General features: G+C 38.7%; 1 protein-coding gene across 1 annotated transcript; it reads left to right on the top strand.

Moving 5' to 3' along the window:
* Positions 1–635: 635 nt before the first annotated feature.
* LOC308340407 (small ribosomal subunit protein eS24-like) lies at positions 636–1,078 on the top strand (the record flags this gene model as incomplete). The annotated part of the gene is made up of 1 exon (XM_080799585.1): positions 636–1,078. The coding sequence occupies one exon, from the start codon at positions 636–638 to the stop codon at positions 1,029–1,031; it is 396 nt and encodes a 131-aa protein (XP_080655711.1). The 3' UTR covers positions 1,032–1,078.
* Between the last annotated feature and the right edge of the window lie 24,650 nt (positions 1,079–25,728).

Below are 25,728 nucleotides of genomic sequence, written 5' to 3'. Positions count from 1 at the left end.
GTTTGTTATGCGGCATTAAAAGAGAAACAGTGTGACAATTGATGGAGCAGGAGAGACTGATCCACAGAATTGCGGCCAAGGAAACGGCAGTCTCAGGAATCAAATTGGCAAGGCTGGAGGGGGTCCCTATTGTTGAAGGAAAACAGCATTTCTTATATAAGCAATTCTTTTAGTTTTTGCTTTGTTTCAATAACACAATATTTATTTATAACTTCCTTACTGCTAATTCCGTAGAGACAAGTCACTTTACTTCTCCAGGCTCTTTAGCACCCATGGGTTGGGCATTTCAGTGTGATAGTTATTGTGATGGACATGGATTTTCAAGCAGAATACTCACGGTCACTGTGTTCAGGAGTCTGACCATCTGGAGAACATACACAATATTGATGGATACAACACACTAGGTTTTTTGGGGTTTTTTTTTTTTTTAACTCCAAGTTTTTATTTAAATTCCAGTTGGTTAACATACAGTGTAATATTAGTTTTTGGTGTAGAGCTAGATCATACTAGTTCAGTGCTCCTCAAGAAGGAGGTAAAGAGAAGCATGAAATTCCTAGTTCCCAGTGGGTATTTCAGCAGTATTAAAGAAAGGCTTTCTCTTTTCCTCTCCAGCTGCTTGAAGCTCGGCCGCCATCATGAACGACACTATCTGGACCAGGAAGTTCATGACTAACCGACTACTTCAGCACAAACAAATGGTTATTGATGTCCTTCATCCCGGAAAGGCAACAGTACCTAAGACAGAAATTCGGGAAAAACTAGCCAAAATGTACAAGACCACACCAGATGTCATATTTGTATTTGGATTCAGAACCCATTTTGGTGGTGGCAAGACAACTGGCTTTGGCATGATTTATGATTCCTTGGATTATGCAAAGAAAAATGAACCCAAACATAGACTTGCAAGACATGGTCTGTATGAGAAGAAAAAGACCTCTAGAAAACAGCAAAAAGAACACAAGAACAGAATGAAGAAAGTCGGGGGGACTGCGAAAGCCAATGTTGGTGCTGGCAAAAAGAAGAAGGAGTAAAGATGCTGCAGTGGCTTTATCTGTGGTGATTGTGCAGATTTTTCTTGAGAGGATTAATAAACTAAGAATGTTAATGTGAAAAAAAAAAAAGAAAGAAAGAAAAGAAAGGCTTTGTATGGACGGGAGTCCCCATGAGCATGTTTTCCTCTCCATTGTGAAGATGTCCTTTTAAGGGGCAGGGTATACGTCTGCCATTGTTTCAAGGAATGGAAATGGGCTTACAGCAAGTCATTCTTTTTTTTTTTTTTTTTTTTGACAGAGAGAGAGAGAGGTCACAAGTAGGTAGAGAGAGGGGGGGAAGCAGGCTCTCCACCGAGCGGAGAGCCCAATGTGGGGCCCAATCCCAGGACCCTGAGATCATGACCTGAGCCGAAGGCAGAGGCTCAACCCACTGAGCCACCCAGGCGCCCCAACACGTTATTCTTGTATGGGATCGGGACACGCATATTCAGAATGCTAGTCTCGGTGAACCAAAATAATTGACTTCTTGTAAGCAATGTGGAAATTTAAAAATGTGCTAGTGTTAATGTCAGAAGGCCTGCCACAGAACTGTAGCTTTGCCACTCCTGCCTACGGGACCCTAGAAAAATCACTCCAGTTCCAAGGATCTCAGATTTCCTCAGCTGTGAATGTTAATACAATATTCAAAGTCACTAAAGGCCTACATTTTTATGGCATAATGTGACACTGAAAGTTTGCCCACCACCTCTAACTAGATATCTTTAAATGAAGGCAGCTGTGAAGCATTGTGACTTTGTGCCAGAGCCAGATGTAGAATCCTGCCTGTATGAGGCCACATGGTCATGCCAATAAAATAGAGTCTGTTGTCTTTGCACACTGGATGCTGGAAACTAAAGACTAAGGATCCAACCATTCAATGGGTATATACTGAGCATGTAACATAAGTCCTGGGAAAAAATGGAAATAAGACATAGGTGCTTTCCCCTCCCTGCAGAAATAAGTAAGAAGAGGTTCCAGGAATTTAGATCAAGGAGTTCAAATATCTTCTAATAGAATGCACAGTGTACAGCTAGCATTGCAAAACTATATCTGAAGTGATCTTAGAGGTCACATAGGACAAGCTCTCCATTTTTCACTGGGGAAACTGAGAGCTAGACACATATCTTTCCAAAGTCTCTTGAGAAGCTAGTGACATTCTTCCTTTATTCCATAAACATCTGAGCTCCAGACAATTTGCTAGGTCCCAAGAAAATAATAATAAGGCACTCACAAATGTAATGGGTGACACAGATGACTAAACACATGATAAGCACTGTGATCTGGAAACCCACGTTAGAGGGGTGTCAGAGAAGGTTTTCTTGAAGTAATCAAGTCTAGGCAAACCTCTAAAGGATGAGCAGGAGACATAGAGCTAGGGCAGTGAATCCTAATTTAGAGTTCAAACCTCTTCTACAAGCCAGGACTATGGGAACTAGTTGGGATTCACTACTCAGTGAGGAATGTTCTTAGGGATTTGTCTGCTCTCAGCTCTATCTCACATAAAGTGTCAGGTAGCTCCTGACAACCTTTGACTTGGTTCACTCAGCCCTTTGCATCAGTGGATGGTGAGTAGAAAAACACAGTAGGACAAAAATGTCCAGCTGAGTCTGAGCAGAACAAGATTGAATCCTTACTCTTACGGTGACTCTAGCTGTGACCCACAGGCAAACCCTCTCTGAACCTCACAATTCCCAGATGCAAAATGAGGAAAATATCTCCTTAATAAAGTTGTTAAATCTTTAATCAAATAATGGGTATAAAACAGCCAGCGCCTCCAGCAGCCAGGCCACATAAGGAGCCCACAGAGAGTAGCTTTGAAGGGTCAAGCAAGTGGGAGCACCTGAAATTGCAGGCTTCTTGTCAGAGGTGACTAATTGATTTTGCAAAAGGAAACAATAAATTCAAGGTCTCTAAACACTAAGACACTATCTTCTGTTCTGCTCCTCTGCTTCCTTATTATCAATTAAAATTATTATAAACTTTCTTGGTGCTTTACATCAAATCCATTAAAAGATATCTCTATAAACCCTCCATCCCAAGCTCATCACTACTATAGGCTTACTGAGGAAAGCACAAAAGTACAATTCAAATATACAGCTTCACTGATTAGAATCAATTCACTCAGCCATAACATGTGAAAAGAAGCACAATTTCTGTTGTCTTCTGGCATAAATTAATTATAGTTTATTCAAAGGAGTTTTTAATGAAGGACCTAACAAAATTGTAGTCTTGGTCATGTTTTAAATAAAAGCATCAAGTACTCCATTCCACTTCCTGCTTTAGAAGAGTTTTTCCACTACAGAACACCTAAGAGAGAAACTGAGGAAGACACAATCCATGCTCATGGATTAGAAGAACAAATATTGTTAAAATGTCTATGCTACCCACAGCAATCTACACATTCAAGGCAGTCTATCAAAATACTATCAACGTCTTCCCCAGAGCTGGAACAAATAATCCTAAAATTTGTATGGAACCAGAAAAGACCTCATATAGCCAGAGGAATTTTGAAAAAGAAAACCAAAGCTAGTGGCATCACAATTCCAGACTTCAAGCTCTACTGCAAAGCTATAATCATCAAGACAGCATGGTACTGGCACAAAAACAGACACATAGATCAGTGGAGAAATGGACCTTCAACTCTATGGTCAACTGATCTTTGACAAAGCAGGTAAGAATATCCAATGGAAAGAAGACAGTCTCTTCAACAAATGGTGTAGGGAAATTGGACAGCCGCATGCAGAAGAATGAAACTGGACCATTCCCTCACAGCATACACAAAAACAGACTCCAAATAAATGAAAGACCTAAATGTGTGACAAGAATCCATCAAAATCCTAGAGGAGAACACAGGCAGCAACCTTTTCGACCTTGGCAACAGCAACTTCTTGCTAGACATGTCTCCAAAGGCAAGGGAAACAAAAGCAAAAATTAACTATTGGGACTTCATCGAGATAAAAAGCTTCTATACAGCAAAGGAAACAGTCAACAAAACTAAAAGGCAATCTACAGAATGGGAGAAGATACTTGCAAATGAAATATCAGATAAAGGGCTAGTATCCAAGATCTACAAAAAACTTATCAAACTCAACACCCAAAAAACAATCCAGGGGTGCTTGGGTGGCTCAATTGGTTAGGTGTCTGTCTGCCTTTGGCTCAAGTTATGACCTCAGGGTCCTGGGATTGAGCCCCAAGTCAGGTTCCCTGCTCAGCAGGGAGCCTGCCTCTCCCTCTGCCTGCTGCTCCACCTGCTTATGTGTGTGCGCTCTCTCTCTCTCAAATAAATAAATAAATAAATAAAATCTTAAACACACACACACACACACACACACAACCCAGTTAAAAAACAAGCAGAAGACATGAACAGACAATTCTCCAAACAAGACATACAAATGGCCAACAGACACATGAAAAACGCTCCACATGACTCATCATCAGTAAATACCGAATCAAAACCACAATGAGATACCATCTCACACCTGTCAGAATGGCTAAAATTAACAAGTCAGGAAACAACAAGTGTTGGCAAGGATGCAGAGAAAGGGGAACCCTCCTACACTGTTAGTGGGAATGCAAACTGGTATAGCCACTCTGGAAAAACAGTATAAAGGTTAAAAATAGAGTTACCTCATGACCCAGAAATTACACTATTAGGCATTTACCCCCAAAATACAGATACAGTCTGAAGGGGCATCTGCACCGCAATATTAATAGCAACAATGTCCACAATAGCCAAATTGTGGAAAAAGCCCAGATGTCCATCCACAAATGGATAAAGAAGATGTGGCTCATATATATGATGGAATATTATTTAGCCATCAGAAAGGATGAAATCTTACCACTTACAGCGACGTGACTGGAACTAGAGTGTATTGTGCTGAGTGAAATAAGTCAATCAGAGAAAGATAATTATCATATGGTCTCACTGAAATGTGGAATTTAAGAAAGAGCACAGAGGATCATAGGGGAAGGGAGGAAAAACCAAATGGAAGAAATCCGAGAGGGAGACAAACCATGACAGACTCTTAACTATAGGAAACAAATTGAGGGTTGCTGGAGGGATAATTGAGTGATGGGCATCAAGAAGGGCATGTGGTGTGATGAGCACTGGGTGTTATATGCAACTGATGATAACTGAACACTACATCTGAAGCTAATGATGTACTATATATTGGCTAATTGAATTTAAGTTTAAAAAAAGGGGGGGTTCTTCCAGAGTGGATAGAAATACTGCTCCCCAAACTAATCATTTTTTGGATACAGAACAAAGTGGGTGAATAGATGACATCCAGACACAAAGTTCTTAGACCCCAATGCATAATTTATCTTCAGGGAGCTGAAATCTGACTTTGTCAAAAGTGTCCATATTTAGTGATAACCACCATAGCTCTCAGCTACCTGGTTTTTACTCTGTATAGTTTCCATCTTATATTCTCTTCAAATGTTTTGATAAGCTTCTCGTAAGACTTTGCAAAGAAGGGAAATGACAAGTTGCAAACTAACCACGCTGGGCCTGGATGAAGCTAATGAGTGGGGGGTTGGAGGACTGGAAGGCTGATCAAATAAATGCCTGTGGGTTCTGTCATGCAAGTTTTTGACTCTGGCTTTTCAGGAGCAGTGATGAAGTCAATTCACTCTTTCCTACTCAAGGGTGTTATGCACCACCAACTTCCAGGCTCTGATTTTTACAATGTTAATCATCTGTAACCCATAGATTTTAATTCCAGCTGCAAAAATTCTAAAGATTTCTCTAACTGCTGGATAAGCAACCAGCAAATTTTTTTGTCTTTTTTTCTTCACAAATGCCAATGTTATCAATAAAGGTCAAACTCACCACCTTTATGAGAAAGGAAGCATAGTACAGAATTTTTAGCCCTGAGAGAGCTTCATCCTGTGATTTGATTAATCCAATTAGTGACCCTGGTACCTTTCCCGCTAATTTTAAACGTCTGTCAGTGGGTGATTACCCTATATAACTTCAGTGAAGAGATTCAAAATTTCAGAAATAAACAAGAGTGCTCAAAAAATGGAATATGTAGTTATTCCAACCAATGTGAAAAAAACCAATTCTAAGTTTTTAAACTCAGCAAGTGTTCTAGTATCTCCTACAGCTTCTGTGTTAGTGTTGTCATCAAACACACTGATAATCTAATAAAATGGAATTATTGCAGGTTTGGTTCTAGACCACCATAATAAAGTGAATATCACAATAAAGCAAGTCAAATGAATTTTGTGGCTTCCCAGTGCATATAAAAGTTAATTTTCACTATAGTCTATGAAGTGTGCAATAAGTCTTTAAAAATGTACATACCTTAATTAAAAATTACTTTGTTGTGAAAAAATACTAACCATTGTCTGAGCTTTCAGTGATTTGCAGTCACTTATCACAGATCACCATAATGATAGTAATGAAAAAGTTTGAAATACTGTGATAATTACTAAAATGTGACACGAAGACATGAAGTGAGCAAATAACATTAGAAAAGCGGTGCCAATAGACATGCTTAAGGCAAGGCTGCCACAAATCTTCAATTTGTAGAAAGGACAGCATCTGCAAAATATGATAGAGTGAGGCACAATAAATCAAGTTATTCCTGGAAGAATACTGGAAGAGTCACTCTTCATAGTTTCTTAATATCAGCTCCATTCTCTTTTTCCTTCTCACATCGCAAGGCCCATACACTGAGCAGTGATCTGTGTGGCGATGGTCAAACTGGGAGACTCACAGATCTGGGAACATGCAAAGCCCTTCCAAAAGGCATAGAAATTCTTATAGTTTTTTTTTTTTTTTAAGCATGCTTTTTTTTTTTTTTAATTAAGATGGAATTGACATAACATACTGGTTCAGGTATACAATGAAACATTTTGATATTTGTGTATATTGCAAAATGATCACCACACTAAGTCCAGTTTGCATCCATCACCATACCTAGTTGCAAATCTCTTTTTCTTCTAATGAAAACTTTCAAGATTCATCCTCCTAGATGCTTGCAAATATGCAACACAGTATTAACTATAGTCCCCACACTGTGTGAAATTTTTGACTAAACTGTGTCCCAGCCCGTCCAAACTGCTTCATTGTGGGCCTTCTTTGATTTACCTGATGTAAACAAAATGTCAATCCTGATATAAACCTGATCAGTCAGCTGGTTTTAAGGTTTTTCTCAGAGGAAGCTATTCCATATGTAGCTGTGGATTTGGTGTGTTTGTGGGAGGAGGCGAGTTCAGGATCCCATGTTGCCACCTTGAACCAGAATTCCCCTATAATTCTGGGAAATCGATTTCCAGTTTCTCAAACTCAACTCGTACCCTTTCCTAAAACAGATTTACATAATCATGCACCTGTGTTCACCAATAGCCCCTTTCTCACTTGACCAAGAATGAGCCAAGACATGATTCCCCACCTCTAGTATAAAACTGTCAGGGTACAGGGACGCCTGGGTGGCTCAGTTGGTTAAGCGGCTGCCTTCGGCTCAGGTCATGATCCCGGCGTCGAGTCCCACATCGGGCTCCTTGCTCCGCAGGGAGCCTGCTTCTCCCTCTGCCACTCTGTCTGCCTGTGCGCTCTTGCTCTCTCTCTCTCTCTCTCTGGCAAATAAATAAATAAAATCTTTAAAAAAAAAAAAAACTGTCAGGGTACAAAAAAAAGGTGAAAGTACCTCCTTTCATGACTACTCAAGACACTCTAAGTTAGGGCTCCAGTCGTTCCTTCTCTTTTATGTATTCCTGATAAGAATAAAGGTGAGCTGGGGCGCCTGAGTGGCTCAGTGGGTTAAAGCCTCTGCCTTCGTTTCAGGTCATGATCCCAGGATCCTGGGATCGAGCCCCACATCGGGCTCTCTGCTTGGCAATGAGCTTGCTTCCCCTCTCTCTCTCTCTGCCTGCCTCTCTGCCTGCTTGTGATCACTGTCTGTCAAATAAATAAATAAAATAAAATAAAATAAAAAGAATAAAGGTGGGCATTAAAAATAAAAAAAATAAACTGAGTCTCTGTTTAGATGTTCTATACAATCTAAATATACAATAAATATACAATACAATATAAAATATTGTATTTTATATTGTATACAATAAAAAGGGGCTCATAGTAAAAATAAAAATGAAATAAAGTGGGAGTAATGATAACTTTTATTTAATGACTTCACTTTGTCTATCCCTTATTATCAAAGAATTCATTATTCATGAGGTAGAATCTGTAGAGAGCAAGGCAAAAAGAGCATCTGTGGGAAATATTTGATACCAAAAATGGTCCCTTTTTTATGTATTTAAATGTAAGCACTTCTTTTCAGCTATTCTCAATGCTCATCCCTAAGATATGTTATTAGCTGGGGAGGAAAAGCAACTTCCATCAGCCAAAAAAAAAAAAAAAAAGTACCTTTCATCAGCCAAAACAGTATGAGTAGTGCTCTAGCTCTTTTAAATGTTACTGGAATGTTTTCTGAGAATTCTAATTTTTTAAGGTATATTGGCTAAAACCCACCAATAAACTTCTGTACGGTTTCTTTTAGGATTTGGTTTGTGTTAGTATTAAATAAGGCAGTTAAATCTATTTTTATTTAATCATACTTTGAAATATTCCAATCTTTATCTTATAAAAAGTTTAATATTTCCACCCCTTATTAATAACATAAAATTATGCTAGCTGCCATAGCAATTCATTTTCAGCAGTTTATATAGTTTTCTCTTTTGTTTCATATGTAAGAACTTTGATCCTATTAAACATTTTTTTTAGGGTCAAACTAAAATTATGGTGTTATTTATGTTTATACCCGAACATTATTGAAGTATACCTAAAAGACAGACATCAAAATTTAACATATACACCACATATGCACATGCACACCTACTTACCCAAGAAATGCCACGAATTTGACTATAATCTCTACCTCTTTGGCAACTCTTCATTTTTACCTATACATTATGCTACCTTTTTACAAATTAAGTAATGAGAAACTACATATTGAGTTATTTTGTTTGTATTTGTTAGTACAAACAGGATAAATTAGATCTATTTGATTAAAAATATTTAAATATGGATTCAACTGTTTTATTCATCATTTTTATGTGGTGCATTCCATAATTCCTTTCTTCATAGTCTAGTATATAACTCAAAATCTACTTATTGGCACATTGATTTGTTTTTAAAATGAAGTCAGATTTGCAATTCTAGAAAATTATGGAGTCGGGTATACTTCTCTATATCCTTCCTGCTAAGTACAGCTAAAAACTCTGGACATTATATAAAACACAAAAAGACTGAAAAGTGGAATGAAGAAGGCATTCTAATGAAGGAACTTTGGACATATAAACCAATGAAGTTTCCTGCTTTTTCTGTTTGCCTTGTAGACCCTGTATTGGGCACTAAAGAAGCCAGAAACACCAACAGGGAAAGGGCGGAAAAAATCTGTTCTTTCTAACCAAGGATCAAAAAAGGGCTGCCTATCAAGAGAAAAAAATATAGGCCAACAACTGCCCTACTTTGACTACCATGGGAAAAGATGAGGCCACATTCCCACTCCCACCAGGAAAGACCATATGGAGAGCTTAGAGTTCCAGCTCATTAGGCCATAACAAGGTGTGCTTTCCTATGATAAGGGTGGTGTCAGAGAAGGCCAAGTATAGGGCCAAGACTTCACTACCACCAGGGGTAAGGAGAGCTCCCTCTTCCATGGTGTCAATGAAGTGCACATCGGGAGACTAAATGTCGACTCCTGCCCAACAGGGAGGCACCCTCTCCCAGGGTCTCAATGGAACCTGGACATCTACCCTACCTGAGAACATCTGAGTGATGTCCACCTTTCCCTACCAGTATGGTGTCAGAAGAGATCTGCTAAAACTAAACATTTAAACAAAATTCAGGGTCTCATTACACAATACTCAAAATGTGCAGGATATGATTTTTAAAAATCATCACAACAAGAACCAAAAAAAATCTTAACTAAGTTAAGATAACCAATATACCCCAATACCGAGATAACACAGGTGGTAGAATTATCTGATAGATACTCCAAAGCAGCCATGATAAAAATATTTGAGCAATTATGAATGTGATTTAAACAAATGAAAAAAAAAAAAAAGGAAGGGTCAGCAAAGAAATAGAAAATCTCAGCAAATAAAAAGATATGAAAGAGAACCAAATGAAAATTTCAGATTTACAAAATATAATGGTTGAAATAAAAGTCCCAATGGATGGTGTCAACAGCAGAATGGAGGACAGAGGAAAGAATCAGTGAATTGGAAAATAGAACAATAGAAACTATCCAATCTGAACAATAAACAGAAAAAACAGGCTGAAAAAAAGAAAATTAACTGAGCCTTAGGGATTTGTGCCTAAAGCAAAAGACCTAACATTCATGTTGCCAAAGTCTCAGAACAAGACAAGAAAGAGAATAGTGCTGAAAAAGTAGTCAAAGAATTAATGGCTAAAAATCTTGTAAATTTGGCAAGAGATATACATCTACAACCAAAAAACTGAGCAAACCCTAAGCAGATTAAACCCAATGACATTCATGCCAAGACACGACATAATCAAACTTCTGAACACTAAAGGAAAAGAAAAAATTTGAAAGCAGCAAGAAACATCTTACTTGGGAGAAGGGGCGGAATTCTAAGATTTCTCATCAGAAAACGTGGAAGACAGAAGAAATAGTAAAATATTTTTCAAGTGCTATAAGAAAAGAATTTTCAACCCAAAATCTTATATGCAACAAAAGTATCCTTCAGGAATGAAATGAAAATTACTACATTCACTGAAGGAGGAAGAATAAGAGAATTTGCTACCAGTAAATCTACCTTAAAAGAGTAGTAAAGGAATTTTATGAAACAGAATGGAAATAATAAAAGAAGAAATTTTGGAACATTAAGAAGAAAAAACTATGGAAAAAATAAAAATATGAGTAAATACAATAGACCTCCCTGCTCTGAGTTTTCTAAATTGTGTGTGATGGCCAAAACAAAAATTTTAATGTTCTCTGATATAGTTCTCATTGTATGTAGAGGAAATATTTAAGACAATTATATTACAAATGGGGAAGGGCAAAAGGACTTAAAGGGAAATAAGGTTTCTACAATTCACTCAATCCGATCGTATGTATATTATATATATTTATATATATTATATATAATATAATACCTAGAGTAACCACTAAAAAAAAATCCACACAAAGCTCTGTACTCATAAACATTATACATAAATCAAAATGGAATTCTAAAATACATTGAGAAACCCATGGGGAAACAGGAGAAAAATAAGAAAAAGACATAAAAAACCAGAGGGATCAAATAAAAAACAAACGAAAAATGACACACTTTAGTCAGAAATGTTAAGGTTGGCAGTGGAAAAAAGAGTAACATGTGGAATATCTTTGCGGTTATAGAACAGTTCCGTATCTTGATTGTCATGGTGGTTACATAAATATATACATGTGATAAATGACATGGAACTCTACACACACATTGTACCAATATCAGGTTCCTGGTTTTAATGTGTAAGATGCGACCTTTGGGGGAAACTGGGTGAAGAGTACATGAAATCTTTCTACTCCGCTTGCAATTTTCTGTGAATCTGTAATTATCTCATAATTAGTTTTAGATTTAAAAAATGGGGTCAGACATCTTCTGAGATGAAGTCTGATTTGGTTGATTGGTTTGACAATGTGCTATGGCTATCTCAATAAGATCTATGTTGATCATTAATGAGCTTAATTTTCTACTCTAAGCTTTAAAGTAGAAAAACTAAGTCACATGATAAAAGTATTTTATCAAACATATAATTCTAGCAAAATAGAATAAAATTAACAATATATTTATTTTCCCCATCCTTTCTGAGTGTGTATTGTATTTGGGTAAACAGAGTGCTTATAAATTTTTAAATAATAAGTACAATTTCCATTTGGTAAGTCTGATAAAGTCTTTTTGGTATATACTCTCCTGAAATTGGAAACTCAAGTTCAGGAAGACAAGAGAAAATTGTAAAAATTTCCAAATTAAAGAAGAGCTTAATCATATATATCTAAACTGGATGATAGTGTCTATTAAATCATTATGATATTAGAATCCCATTGGATACATTAAACATAGTGAGGTAGGATGCCTAGGTGTCTCAGTCAGTTAAGTGTCTGCCTTCAGCTCAGGTCACGATCCTGGGATGGAGTCCTGTATTGGGTTCCCTGCTCAGCAGGGAATCTGCTGCTTCCTCTGCCCCTTCCTCTGCTGTGCTCTCTCTCTCTTTCTCTCTTTCAAAAATAAAAATTTGTAAAAAATTTTAAATAGTAATATAGTAGTTTCATATTTAAATATAAGTATTTATAAAGTACCAGAAATTTCATCCTTTGCAATTACTTAAACTTATGATGAAAAATCTTTCAGATCAATTTGAAAATGTTTGGGAAGTCAATTAAGCAAAAAATGCTGAAAGACCATATACATAAGCCCAGTATCTAACAGAACTGCCCTTCTTCCCCAGACCACTCTGGGCACTGACCATCTATCACCACCACATGACTTCATAGCCACTCATGTTGGACTTCTAGGATTCAATCTCTCTCCTGTTTCCACTTCTGTCTTAGTCACTACTGGACCTCCCTAGAGCCAGTCTTAGAGTCAGGTGTTCTGGGTGTGGAGACAAAAAGACTTTCACTGTCATCTAGACAAAGAGTAAATGGGGGGAAGGAGCCTGGGAGGCTCAGTCAGTTGAGTGTCTGCCTCTTGATTTCCGTTCAGGTTGGAATCTCCGTGTTATGAGATGGAGTGCCCCCGACCCATAGGCACCAGGCTCCAGCTTAGCAGAAGTCTGCTTCTTTCCATTTTCCTCTCCTTTTGCCCCTCTACACACTCACACTTGGCAGTGAGCTCTCGCTCACTCGCTCACTCGCTCTCAAATAAATCTTAAAAAAAAAAAAAAAGACTAAATGGGAGGGTTAGTCAAGGAGGTTTTGCGTCTGGAGCACATTTGACCTAGGACTAGTTCTGACCCATCTGATCTTTTTAATGGTGACTTTTTCAGCTCTTGATCTTCTTTACAAATTTTGTTTAAGAAATAGTTATAAGAAAAACTTTTTTTCAGCTCTTGATCTTCTTTACAAATTTTGTTTAAGAAATAGTTATAAGAAAAATATTAAGAAAAAGTTATGACACAATGCTTTCTTATCACTTAGAATCTTTATTTTATGCTTACTGAAAGGACTTTTAAAACTTGTTTAGATGTAGAGCTCTATCATATTGCATATACATTAAAAAGAAACTATAAGTGAAATAAATTAAGGTGTTTCTCAATCTCCTTCAGTTCAAAGTTTATCTTTTTAATACCACTATTTGAATCAGATTTTCTAATGTCTGTGTCCTTCAACCCAGTACTGGATTTTCTTTCAAGCTGATACTCTTTCTGCAAGTATCTGCAAGTTTTGATGATGACCCTTTCTACACCTTAAAAAGAAGTTGTCGACAAAAGATTCCAAACAATTAAGACTCATGATCCTTCTTTGAAAGCCTTCCTAAAATGGTTTGTTGACACTGAGGGTTTTGTAGTTGTTCAGTCATAATTCCATAAGCAATAACTAACTCCACGTACATGTGTGAAACAACAAGCATGCAATGACTGCTGCTTGGCCACCAGTGATCACAAGACACCAGCAATGATAAAGGCATGGGGCAAATAGTGTGCCTCAGATCTGACTTAATATGAGAGTATAAACGAATAAATGATTAATTTTCTCTAAGATGATCTGGGATAATTCTCAGATGAGGTCATGCCTGAACATGTTTCTTGTTTTTGTTTTTGTTTGGTTTTGTTTTATTGCTAGAGAGGTCTCCGTCAAGCAAATAAAGGGAAGGGGAGGAGAAAACATGGAGATATGAAGCCACAGGGGACACAGGGTATAAATTAGTTGATGAGCTTAAAATGAGCCTGGAAGTCACAAGGACCCTAGATCTCAAAATAAGAAGCTTATGTTCTTGGAAAAGATGGCAGAGTAGGAGGATCCTAAGAGGAGATACAGCATAGAAACAGCAGTTTAAAAAGTGCCTGGGGTATGTATGGAGATTCATTTACTAACTTCATTACATATGCTGGAGGGACACAGATCTTTAGATTTCTTCAAGAATAAAGGAGCTGGCTTGGGCTGCATTCCCCCCCACCCATGCCATCATAGATAGGCAGACACTTGTGAGAATACTTTCCAACTATCTTGAAAACACAGCATACCCAGTCCCCACATTCTTTGCAGATCTGCCACATTAACCCACCTGACGCAACAGGTATCTCTCCAAAGCTGCTCTTGCCCTGACACACCCCACAATCAGCCCCAGCAGGGACCAGTGCCACTCCAGAGTGACTCCTGCCCTGGTGAGAAGGGAAGATAACCACATACATCAGTTTGGCTGCAGCCCCAGCACACAGAGGAGGCAGGCATGTGATCTGTTAGCCCACCAAAAACAAAACGTCTCAGTGGGCAGCACAGGGAGAGAACCCTTTAGTTTGGGGGTCACTGAAGCCCCAACAGATGGATTAGAGACTGGCATCTGGTCTGACTGCTGGCCTTGCCCACCAACAAAACCCTCTCAGAGGACAAGGCATGGCAAGCACCCTGCTGATTGGTGCTACTGCAGCCTCAGCAAATGGGATGACGGTAGGGATCTCTCTGACCACTGACATGGCCCAACTGTAAATGGGGCAGCTCCAGACTGACCCATTAACAGCACAGGAACCAAATTCTGCCAACAACTGGAGAAGTGGGCCATTGCAGCTGACTGGAATACAAGCAAGCATAACTCAGCCACAACAGTAGATTCATGCAACCCACACAGACATACCCCTAAAGCACCTGGTTCTGGTGAACAGGGGGTACTGTGCTACAGAGCACTATAGGACTCTTCTATACTAGGCCACTACTTCAAGATAAGGAGATGGAGCTGAATTTCCTAATAAAAGAAAAAAGATAAAAATGAGGAGATAGAGAAATAGGTCCCAAATGAAAGAACAGGACAAAATAATAGCAAAAGAACTAAATGAAGTGAAGATAAGCAATATGCCTGATCGAGAATTCAAAGTGATAGTCAAAAAGATACTCACTGGACTTGAGAAAACAGTGGAGGGCATCAGTGAGACCTTTAACACAGAGATTGAAAATATAAAAAAGGGATGAAGAACTCAATAACTGAAATTAAAAAACCCACTAGAGGGTATCAACAGCATATTCGAGGAGGCAGAAGAACAAATCAATGATCTGGAAGACCAAGTAATAAAAAGGGCTAAAATTAACAAGTCAGGAAATGACAAATGTTGGCAAGGATGTGGAGAAAGGGGAACCCTCTTACACTGTTGGTAGAAATGTAAGTTGGTGCAGCCACTCTGGAAAACAGTATGGAGGTTCCTCAAAAAGTTGAAAATAGAGCTACCCTATAACCTTTCAATTGCACTACTGGTTATTTACCCCAAAGATACAAATGTAAATCCGAAGGGGCACCTGCACCACAATGTATATAGCAGCAATGTCCGCAATAGCCAAACTATGGGAAGAGAACATCAACAGATGAATGGATAAAGAAGAGGTGATACACACACACACACACACACACACACACACACACACACACACAGGAATGCTACTCAGCCATAAAAAAAAAAAAAAAAAAAAAAAAAATCCTAAAAAACAAAAGTCCAGTCCTAGAGGCTCCTGTGTGGCTCAGTCAGTTAAGTGTACCACTATTGATTTCAGCTCAGGTCATGATTTCAGTGTCATGAGATTGAGCCCTGGGTCAGGCTTCACACTCAGCACAGAATCTGCTTGAGATTCTCTCTCTCTCCCTCTGCCCCTCCTCCTGCTTGTGCTCTCTAAACAAATAAATAAAATCTTTAAAAAAATGAGAGCTTTTCCTCCAAGATCATGAACAAGATACCCACTCTTGTCATTTTTATTTAAGATAGTACTGACAGACCTAGCGACAGCAACCAGATAAGAAAAAGAAATAAAAGGCATCCAAATTGACACGAATTGTTACTATTTGCACATCTCATGATACTATATATAGAAAACTCTAAACACTGCACCAAAAAAACAGTAGAACTGACAAATGAAATGAATTCAGTAAAGTTAGGATACAAATTTAATGTACAGAAATATGTTGCATTTGTATATACTAATTACAAAGTAGCAAGAGGGAAATTAAGAAAACAATCTCACTTACAATTGCACCAAAAAGAATAAAATACGTAGAGACAAACTTAACCAAGAGTGTGAAAGATCTGTACTCTGAAAACTATAAAATACTGATGAGAGAAATTGAAGATGGATAAAATACCTAGAGACAAACTTAACCAAGAGTGTGAAAGATCTGTACTCTGAAAACTATAAAATACTGATGAGAGAAATTGAATGATATTCCATGTTCATGGATTGGAAAAGCTGATACTATTGAAATGTCCATACTACCTAAAGCAATTTACAGATTTAATACAATCCCTAATAAAATACCAACAACATTTTTCATAGAAATAGAAAAACTAATCCTAAAATTTTTATGGAACCACAAAAGACCCCAAATAGCTAAAGAAATCTTGAGAAAAAACAGAGCAGGAGGTACTATAATCCCAGATTTTAAGATATACTACAGTTATTGTAATCAAAACAATATGGTTTTGCTACACAAATGGACACATAGATCAATGGAAGAGAATAGAGTACAGAAATAAACGCACACTTTCAGGGCCAATTAATCTATGACAAAGAAGGCAAGAGTATCCAATGGGGATATTCTTCAACAAATGATGTTGGAAATTGGACCACTTTCTTACATCATACACAAAAGTAAAGTCAGAATGGATTTAAAGGCCTAAATGTGAGATCTGAAGCCATAAAATTCCTATAAGAAGACACAAGCAGTAAATTCTTTGACATGGGCCATAAAAACATTTTTCTAGATAGGTCTCCTTTGGCAAGGGAAACAAAAGCAAAATTAAACTATTAGGACTACACCAAAGTCAAAAGCTTTCATACAACAAAAGAAAACATCTACAAAACAAAAAGGCAACCTACTGAATGGGAAAAGATATTTGCAAATGATATATCCAGTAAGGAGTTAACATCCAAGATATATGAAGAACTTATATAACTCAACACACACACACACACACACACACACACACACAAACCTTAATAATCTTATTTTTAAGTGAGAAGACCTGAAAAGACATTTTTCCAAAGAATACATACAGACAGCTAACAGATGCATAAAAAACATGTTCAATGTCACTAATCATCAGGGAAATGCAAATCAAAACCACAGTGAAATATCACTGCAAACAAATAAGAATGATTACTATCAAAAAGGCAAGAAGTAGCAAATGTTGGCAAAGATGTGGAGAAAAGGGAACTCTTGGGCACTGTTGGTGGGAATGCAAACTGGTACAGCCTTTGTGGAAAACAGTATGGAGGTTCCTTAAAAAATTAAAAATAGAATTACCATGTTATCCAGTATTCAACTTTGGATATTTACCCAAGGAAAAAACACTAACTTGAAAGATACATGCAGTCATATGTTTATGGCAGAATCATTTATAATAGCCAAGATATGGAAGCATTCCAAGTGTCCATCAATAGATGAATGGATAAAGAAGAGACAGTATGTGTGGAGACATATGGATATAGGTTTATAGATATAGATGATATATAGATATAATTCAGCCATAAAAAAGAATGAAATCATGCCATTTACAACAACATGTATGGACCTAGAGAGCATAATGCTAAGTAAAATAAGTCATAGAGAAAGATAAATACCATATGATTTCACTTATATACGAAAGTTAAGAAAGAAAACAAATGAACAAAGGAAAAAAAAAAAAGACACTGAAGAACAGAGAACAAACTGGTGGATGCCAGAGTGAAGGTGAGTAGGGAGAGGGATGAACTAGATAAAGGGGACTAAAAGTACACTTATCTTGATGAGTACTGATAAATGTCTAGAACTGTTGAATTATTATATTGTACACCTGAAACTAATATAACATTGTATGCCAATTACATTTGAATTTAAAAAAATTAAAAGCTTAGACTTTGTTGGGCAGACTCCATGAATAACTAAAATTTTAAAGTGGAGTTACATTGATCAGAAAGAAAACACTCCAGTCCCCAGGTGGCTGCACAGGAGGGAGGCCAAGGCTGTGATCATCAAGTCTCAGGCCACCTGGCCTGGTAGCCACACAATCTTCAGCAAGATCATTTGCTAGGAAATCCCAGCCAAAATCATTTTTCGAGAGCAACCAGTGCCTTGCTGTCCATAACATTTCCCCTCAAGCACCAACACATTTTTTGGTGATACCCAAGAAACATATCCCAGATTTCTGTAGCAGAAGGTATGATGAAAGTCTTCTTGGCATTTAATCATTGCTGGCACAAAATGTGCCGCTGCTATGGGCCTGTAGAAGGGTTATCAAATGGTAATGAATAAAGGTTCAGATGGGGAACTGTCTGTCCATCATGCTCATTTCCATGTTCTTGAAGGTTGGCAGATGAGTGAGCCGACTTCCTGGTTAAGCATGTTTTAGAGAGAATTTTTCCTTCTCTAGACAATGATCAATACTTGCAAGTTCCAATATGTTAAACAGTATACTGCTTTTTCCCTATGTATGGAGAGATTAAGGAAATAATTTTAAAAACCCACACATAATAAAAGATAATGTTGCATGGTTAAAAAAAAGAAAAGACTCCAGTTGCCCAGTAGAGAAGAAGTTTAAGAGACGTTTTGCTAGAGACTAAGGAAAACAGGAAAGAAAGCTTGTGGCAGCAATAAACCAAAGATGATGGATGGATGCTAAGACAACTGCAGGCCTCCCAACCATGCTATACAAAACCAAACCAGCATCTACAGCATCAACATCCATGACGCCATGAAAACCAGGCTCCGGGGCAGTTCTGAGGGACTCTCCAGTGGTGGTCCTTTGCCTTCAACTTTTCACATCTCAACTAGGTCTAGCAAGAGAAAAACACTGTGGAAGCTTACTCCAACTGAACTCAAGCAGTGTTGAGCTTCTACAATCAAAGAGCCTTCCAGGTACTCTCTAGTGGAGGACTAGGCATAGGAACTCAATAAAGCTTCTGTTCTTCAGAAAATATAGTAGGGACTCAAACACTTGCTGACAGGGAGAGAGAGAACAGAGGAGGAGAAGGGAGAGAGGGAGGAAGGGAGGAAGGAAGAGAGAGAAAGAGAACTTTTAAAAAAATCAACCCTTCAAATAGGAAATGCTTTTGTACATCGAAAGTTTGAAGGGTTTTAACAGACGATAGAGTAAGACATCTGAAGAGTTTCTTCACACAGGGAAAATTCTGGTAAATTTCTCCATGCTTCATCCTATCTTTACCCATCTCTGTTCATCGCATGAGGACGAGAATTAAGAGTTATTCCATTCTCGGGGCACCTGGGTGGCTCAGTGGGTTAAAGCCTCTGCCTTCGGCTCAGGTCATGATCTCAGGGTCCTGGGATTGAGCCCCACATCAGGCTCTCTGCTCAGCGGGGAGCCTGCTTCCTCCTCTCTCTCTCTGCCTGCCTCTCTGCCTACTTGTGATCTCTGTCAAATAAATAAATAAAATCTTTAAAAAAAAAAAAAAGTTATTCCATTCTCTCCTCTGCTTTCAAGACTCCAAGTTCATATGTTAGACCTTTTTATATCATTCCAAATGTCCCTGAGGCTCCATTCAGTTTTTTCATCTTTTCTATTATTCAGATTAGATAATTTTTATTAATCCATCTTCAAATTCACTGAATCTCCTCTATTATCTATATTCTACTATTAAGTTCATTCAGTAACTTTTTAAATTGCAGATACTGCATTTTTCAATTCTAGAACACACATGTGATTCTTCATTATGTCAGCTGAGATTTCCTGTATTTTCATTCACTACAAATGTATTATTCTTTATGTTCTTAAGCATGACCTAATAGTTGCTTTAAAATCTTTGCTAATTCTCACATCTTGCTCACCTCAAAGTTTGTCTTTTCTCTTGAGAATGGGTCCTGTTTTCCTGATTCTTTGAATTTCAAGTTATTTGGGACTGTATCCTCAATATTATGTTTTAGACACTGAATTCTTTCATGTTCCTGTGAAGAATGTAGATTTTCTTTTTTATCAAGCAATTATTTGATTGCACTCAAACTGAAAACACTGCCTCCTGGGCAACACCTTATAGGTTATATCAGTTCTTTAATCCTTAGCGGGAATCTCCCCAACGCATGCGTGGTCTGACAGCCAGAGGTTTAGGCAGAGTTTATAATAGAACTTGCTCTCTGTCTTGAAATCTCTGGGATTTCCCCTTCACTTGCCAATAGCTCTGGTTGTCTGTTTCCCCTTCACTTGCCAATAGATCTGTCCTCTGGTTCTGTAAGACAAAAAAATTGAGAATTTTCTTTCAGAATTTTACTGACATGTTGGTGCCAACTTTGGCTTGCCCCCAAACTAAATACTATTGAAAAATGGGTAATTTTTCCATTAAGTGCCCTTTTTTAAAGTGTTGACTCCTCTCAAGAATCTGCCTGCTTTTGTTCACTCTCTGGTGCCCTTAAGTTATTGGTTTTTCTGTTTTGTTCAGAACTTACAGTTATCAGCAGGGGGGTGAGGCTCAGTAGGAGAGACTCATCCATTCTGGAAGGAGAAGTCTGATTATGACTAATCCTAATTATTTTATTTTATTTTAGTAATCTCCACATCCAACGTGGGGCTCAAACTCATGACTCTGAGATCAAGAGTCACCTGCTCTTCTGACTGAACTAGCCAGGCATCCCTGACTGATCCTAATGATGATTTATAATTATGGAGCCTTTACTCTGTGTAGGAACTGTGCTTTATAGATCTCCTTTAATCCTATAAGAATCCCAGAAGTGAAGGAAGTGTCACTGTTTACATTTTACAGATAAGGCAATGGAAGATGAGAAGGATGGAGGTCATACTCCAGTAACAGAATCAAACTCAAGTGTTTTTGGAGACTAAAGTCCATACTCTTACTGCTTTAAGAAAATTAGCTCTCACTACCAAACAGTACCCTGAGGCACCAAAGACTGCCTTAGGCAAGTTTCTTAATCAGAAGCCAACTTTTAACCAGATGATTGCAGGTGCTTAGAAATTCATCTTTTTACTAATTTAAAGCAGTGTTTCCCCATCTTGGCTTCTCAGAAGGATCACCTGAGGCGAATCTCTGTCTACAGATCACAGATTTTGTGAATCAGTCTCCAGGGGCAGGGGCTGAAAATCCAAATATTAAATAGGCATTGCAGATAATTCAATGTTCTTTCCAGTTTAAAAACACTTATTTAGAGAAAGGAGCACCTGGCACAGAACAATTTATTCCCAAATCTGTGTGACCTGGTGTAAATAATGATAATCATAAGAAATGCTAATTATCCCCTAGGGCTGACCTCGGGTCTGGCAGGCTCTTTTCTTAGTAGTTTACACATAGTATCTCCTTTAATCTTCCCAACAGACCTAGAAGTCATTGTAAGTTTTTATGAGGAAACTGAGGCATCTGCTTACCCACAGTCATACCAATGAGCGGAGGACCAGTAGGCTGTTTGATTCTATACTTGTCTTCTTCTTCTTGTCTTCGTCACTGCATTACTCCATTTCCAGATGTTCCATCTATCCAGTCTGCCACCATCGCTCCTGAAAAGAAGGTTGGGTAAACACGTGGCACAATACACGTTTCCCCAGTACCCAAGGTTAGGATTCTCAGCCTGCAAAGAGTCGTTCTTCCTGTCAGAACCACTGAAGCTTTGGGTTGTATGCAGGGAAGCTTCCGTTTGATTACTTTCAGCAGGAAGATTGGAAAAGAGTAGAAAAGAAGCTGGAGAGGTCCGCCAATTGATTTACAGCGTGCACCAAATTATTCCCACACATGTACTATAGGAGTCTCTGCTAGGTGCCAGTATATAAACCAGATGAGGAATTTACAGTCTAAGGAAGGAGGAAGACAATAAACAAGAATACCAACTGTTGCAAACAGACCTGTTGATCATACGCACAATCCTTGGGGTCTTCTATAGGTTGTGGTAGCCACCAAGAAGTTTGAAGTGTGTAAGTAGGCTATTTCCTTACAACAGTTGATGCTAAAAGAAAGTTTCAGACCAATAGATGTCTATTTTTATTTTCTTATTTCTTGAGAGAGAGAGACAGAGAGAACGAGCAGAGGATAGGCAGAGGGAGAGAGAATCTCAAGCAGACGCCACACTGAGCGTAGAACCTGACGTGGGGCTTGATCTCACCACCCCAAGATCATGACCTGAGCCGAAACCAAGAGCCGGACACATAACCATCTGAGCCACCCAGGTGCCCCACCAATAGCTGTTTACTAACTGAAACTATTAGCAAAGCAAGTATAAAAAAAAAAATTTGTAGGACTTCTATAGACTGGATAAGGCCTCTACTCTCTTTCCTTTCAGATGCTTTAACCATTAACTTTGCATGCAAAGCTCCTCCTAGTTCAATGGCAAATTTCCAGAGGCAGGATAGTCACCCCAACACCCAGACAGAATACAGAATTCATGGCTACAACCAGATCTTTTTAAGTGCAAACCCTAAGGGTACAGTCAAAAGCTTGCTGGATTCTTATACCCTATTCATGCTTTTTATTCAACATTCAGTGTATATTCAATGCCTTAATTTCACAACGAACAGCTCATTTCTATTCCCCACGTTAAGCAACAGGCTACATTTTACGTAAATCAAGACCTGTTTCTGACAGCAAATATGCTAGTTAAAACAATCTGTTGTTGGTGGAGATGTGGATAACATGAGGGCCTGTGGTAGCTACCTCTGGAGTCCAATCCTTCCTGATAGAATGTTATCTGACCTCTCCGCTGTACCTAATTAACACACTTAGCTGACCATCTCTTGACCTTGCTTTCTACATCAATCCCTGGGTATCCCTTTAACCCGAGGTTTGCATTTTATCATATCCTATTGTAACGTTAAAGAACTCTAAAGATAATTACAGACACTGTAACAACAACAAATAGGAAATTAGAAACCATGGTAAGTACCTTAAAAGAAGCCCATTACAGGGTGTTTTGACAGACAATTAGAAGGCAAATCAGTTTCATCGCACCGGGGCCCCATGGCTGGACAAGGGGAGGGGAGTTTGAGAGTCAGGGATCAGCTCTCCTACTTTTCTTTCTCCAAGCCTTACGGCCTCAGTTGTTCAGAAGCACAAGTAGTAATGCCACGCAGAGAATGTTCAGGGAGGTGGGAAGAATAGGAATCCTGGAAGTCAGAGAGGACAGAGAACGTTAGTGCCAGAGATCAGCAGGGAAGCTTCCTGAAAACACCCTAACTCATAGCTTCCCCAGAACCAGCAAAGCTTATGCAGCAGCCACGGTGGTCCCAAGACGGGAGGACTCCTCAGAGTGCGTTCAGTTCCACACACCAAGAGCCCTGCTGCCTCCCACTACCTAGCTCCCCACTACCTTGTCATTCCCTCCTCCACTAGGTTTCCTCACGGCTCCGTCCTTCCTCTCCAGCCTGGTCAGTGCTTCTCTGGAGAAGTGATATCCGGCTATGGCTACCTTCCAACACAGATCCCCTCCACTTCCAACTTCCTAAAGGATGGCAACTAGTGGAGTCCATTCATTTGTATACTTCTCCTCCTGTGTTTTCTTTGTTGTTACAGTAAAGTTATGTTTTGCATGTTCATTATATGAAGAAATCAAGCAATGTGTAAAAGAATAGGGAATAAATCAATAATCCCCTTTAATCTTACAACCAAAAGAGAACTACTGTTAGCAAACTTTTAATTATCTTCCTACATATAAATATACAATTTGTATAATTTTATATAAGACCATATTAAACATGTTCATTTTATTTCTTTTTTTTTAACATATTTTGGCTTGCTTCCACACTTATGCAGTTTAGTATAATCATGCACAAATAAGTACACTTATGTGGGAGAGTTGTCATTGTTTTCAATAAAAACGTTATAAATTCTTCCCTTCATCTTTTTTTTTTTTAAAGATTTATTTATTTATTTATTTGTTCAGAGAGAGAGAGAGGAGCGAGAGGGAGCACAAGCAGACAGAGTGGCAGGCAGAGGGAGAAGCAGGCTCCCTGCCGAGCAAGGAGCCCGATGTGGGACTCGATCCCAGGACGCTGGGATCATGACCTGAGCCAAAGGCAGCTGCTTAACCAACTGAGCCACCCAGGCGTCCCCATCTTTTTTTTTTTTAAAGATGTTATTTATTTGTTTGACACAGGGAGAGACATCACAAGTAGGCAGAGCAGCAGACAGGGCGGGGGGTGGGGGAGCAGGCTCCCTGCTGAGCAGAGAGCCCAATGCAGGGCTCCATCCCAGGACCCTGAGATCATGACCTGAGCCGAAGGCAGAGGCTTAACCCACTGAACCACCTAGGTGCCCCTTCCCTTCATCTTTTATCACTTAACAGTGCATTATGGAAATTCCTCCAAGCCAGTGGTTTTAAAAAATTTCATTCTCGGGACCCCTGGGTGACTCAGTTGGTTAAGCATCTGCCTTCAGCTCGGGTCACGATCCCCAGGTCCTGGGATCCAGTTCCACATGGGGCTCCCTTCTCAGCGGGCAGCCTGCTTCTCCCTCTCCCTCTCCCTCTGTGATCTCTCTTGTGCTCGCTCTCTGAAATAAATAAAACCTTAAAAAAAAAAAAAAGTTATTCTTTTTAATGGTAGCCTAATATTCCATGGCATCAATTATCAGAATTTAACCATCCCCTAACAGGGGGCGGTTAGGACCCCTTTTAGGTGATGCTAAGGATGTTGGTCCATTAGCAACACTTAGGAATTGTTGTTTATCCTTACCCTCCCCCACCTGCTCTGGTAATGGATCCTTACTATGATGTTCTATTACTTCTCTATAAAGTATCCCTCTTTTTATTAGTTCTGATCTCTACAGCAGTAAAGAAGAGCTGGTCCACACCTTCCTTATTATAATGTTTCATATTCTTGAAGAAAAAGGTTAGGTTTTCCTCATTCTCCTTTTTCACCTGAGTTCTGATTCCCTCAGTTTTCCCTTCAATCATATCTAACCAGCTCACCATTTTTATTATTCTTCCCTGAAGTCTATTTTGAATTTCCACCCCACCCCCACCCACTCCTGTCCCTGTCTTGGTTAGTAAGAAGATAGGAGGGGAAGGGAATGTGCCAACATAAACCTTGAATGCATAACTTTTGGGGCTGTTCCTACCAGGGTCTCTGGCCATATTTTATTTAAGAAGCTTCATAGAAGAGGTGATTTTTTTTCTTTAGCTCTTCATGTCAAAGATTATAGCATTCCACAAATGGATAGAAAATATTGGTCACTTTCTTCATATTTTCAAACATTTGCCTGCATCTTTTGATGACAAATGCCCCTTTATTTAGTCCACAAATATTTTTTGAATACTTAGAACACGCCAGACATTGTGAATACCACATCAAGTAGATTGACATTAACTTTGGGTCAGGACAACTTGTTTAGGCAGGTCCTAACAGCCTAAGAATATAAGAAATGTTTTCAACAACCCCCACCTCCGGTATGGCCGAAAGATAATGTTGTTCAACCCAAAATTAGTTTAGCCTTTTTCATATCCACTGTGCATATAGAAATGGACCTAGATTATAGTCAACTTTACATTATCTACAAGGAGGGAATAATATCTTCTATAACTCAAGTTGGTATACTATTAAAAATAATGATTTCTGTTTGTC

The sequence above is a fragment of the Martes martes genome (genome assembly GCF_963455335.1).
Source record: "Martes martes genome assembly, chromosome: 3".
NCBI lineage: Eukaryota > Metazoa > Chordata > Mammalia > Carnivora > Mustelidae > Martes > Martes martes.
The sequence above is the reverse complement of the archived record's forward strand: the minus strand, read 5'-3'. Positions and strand labels throughout refer to the sequence as shown.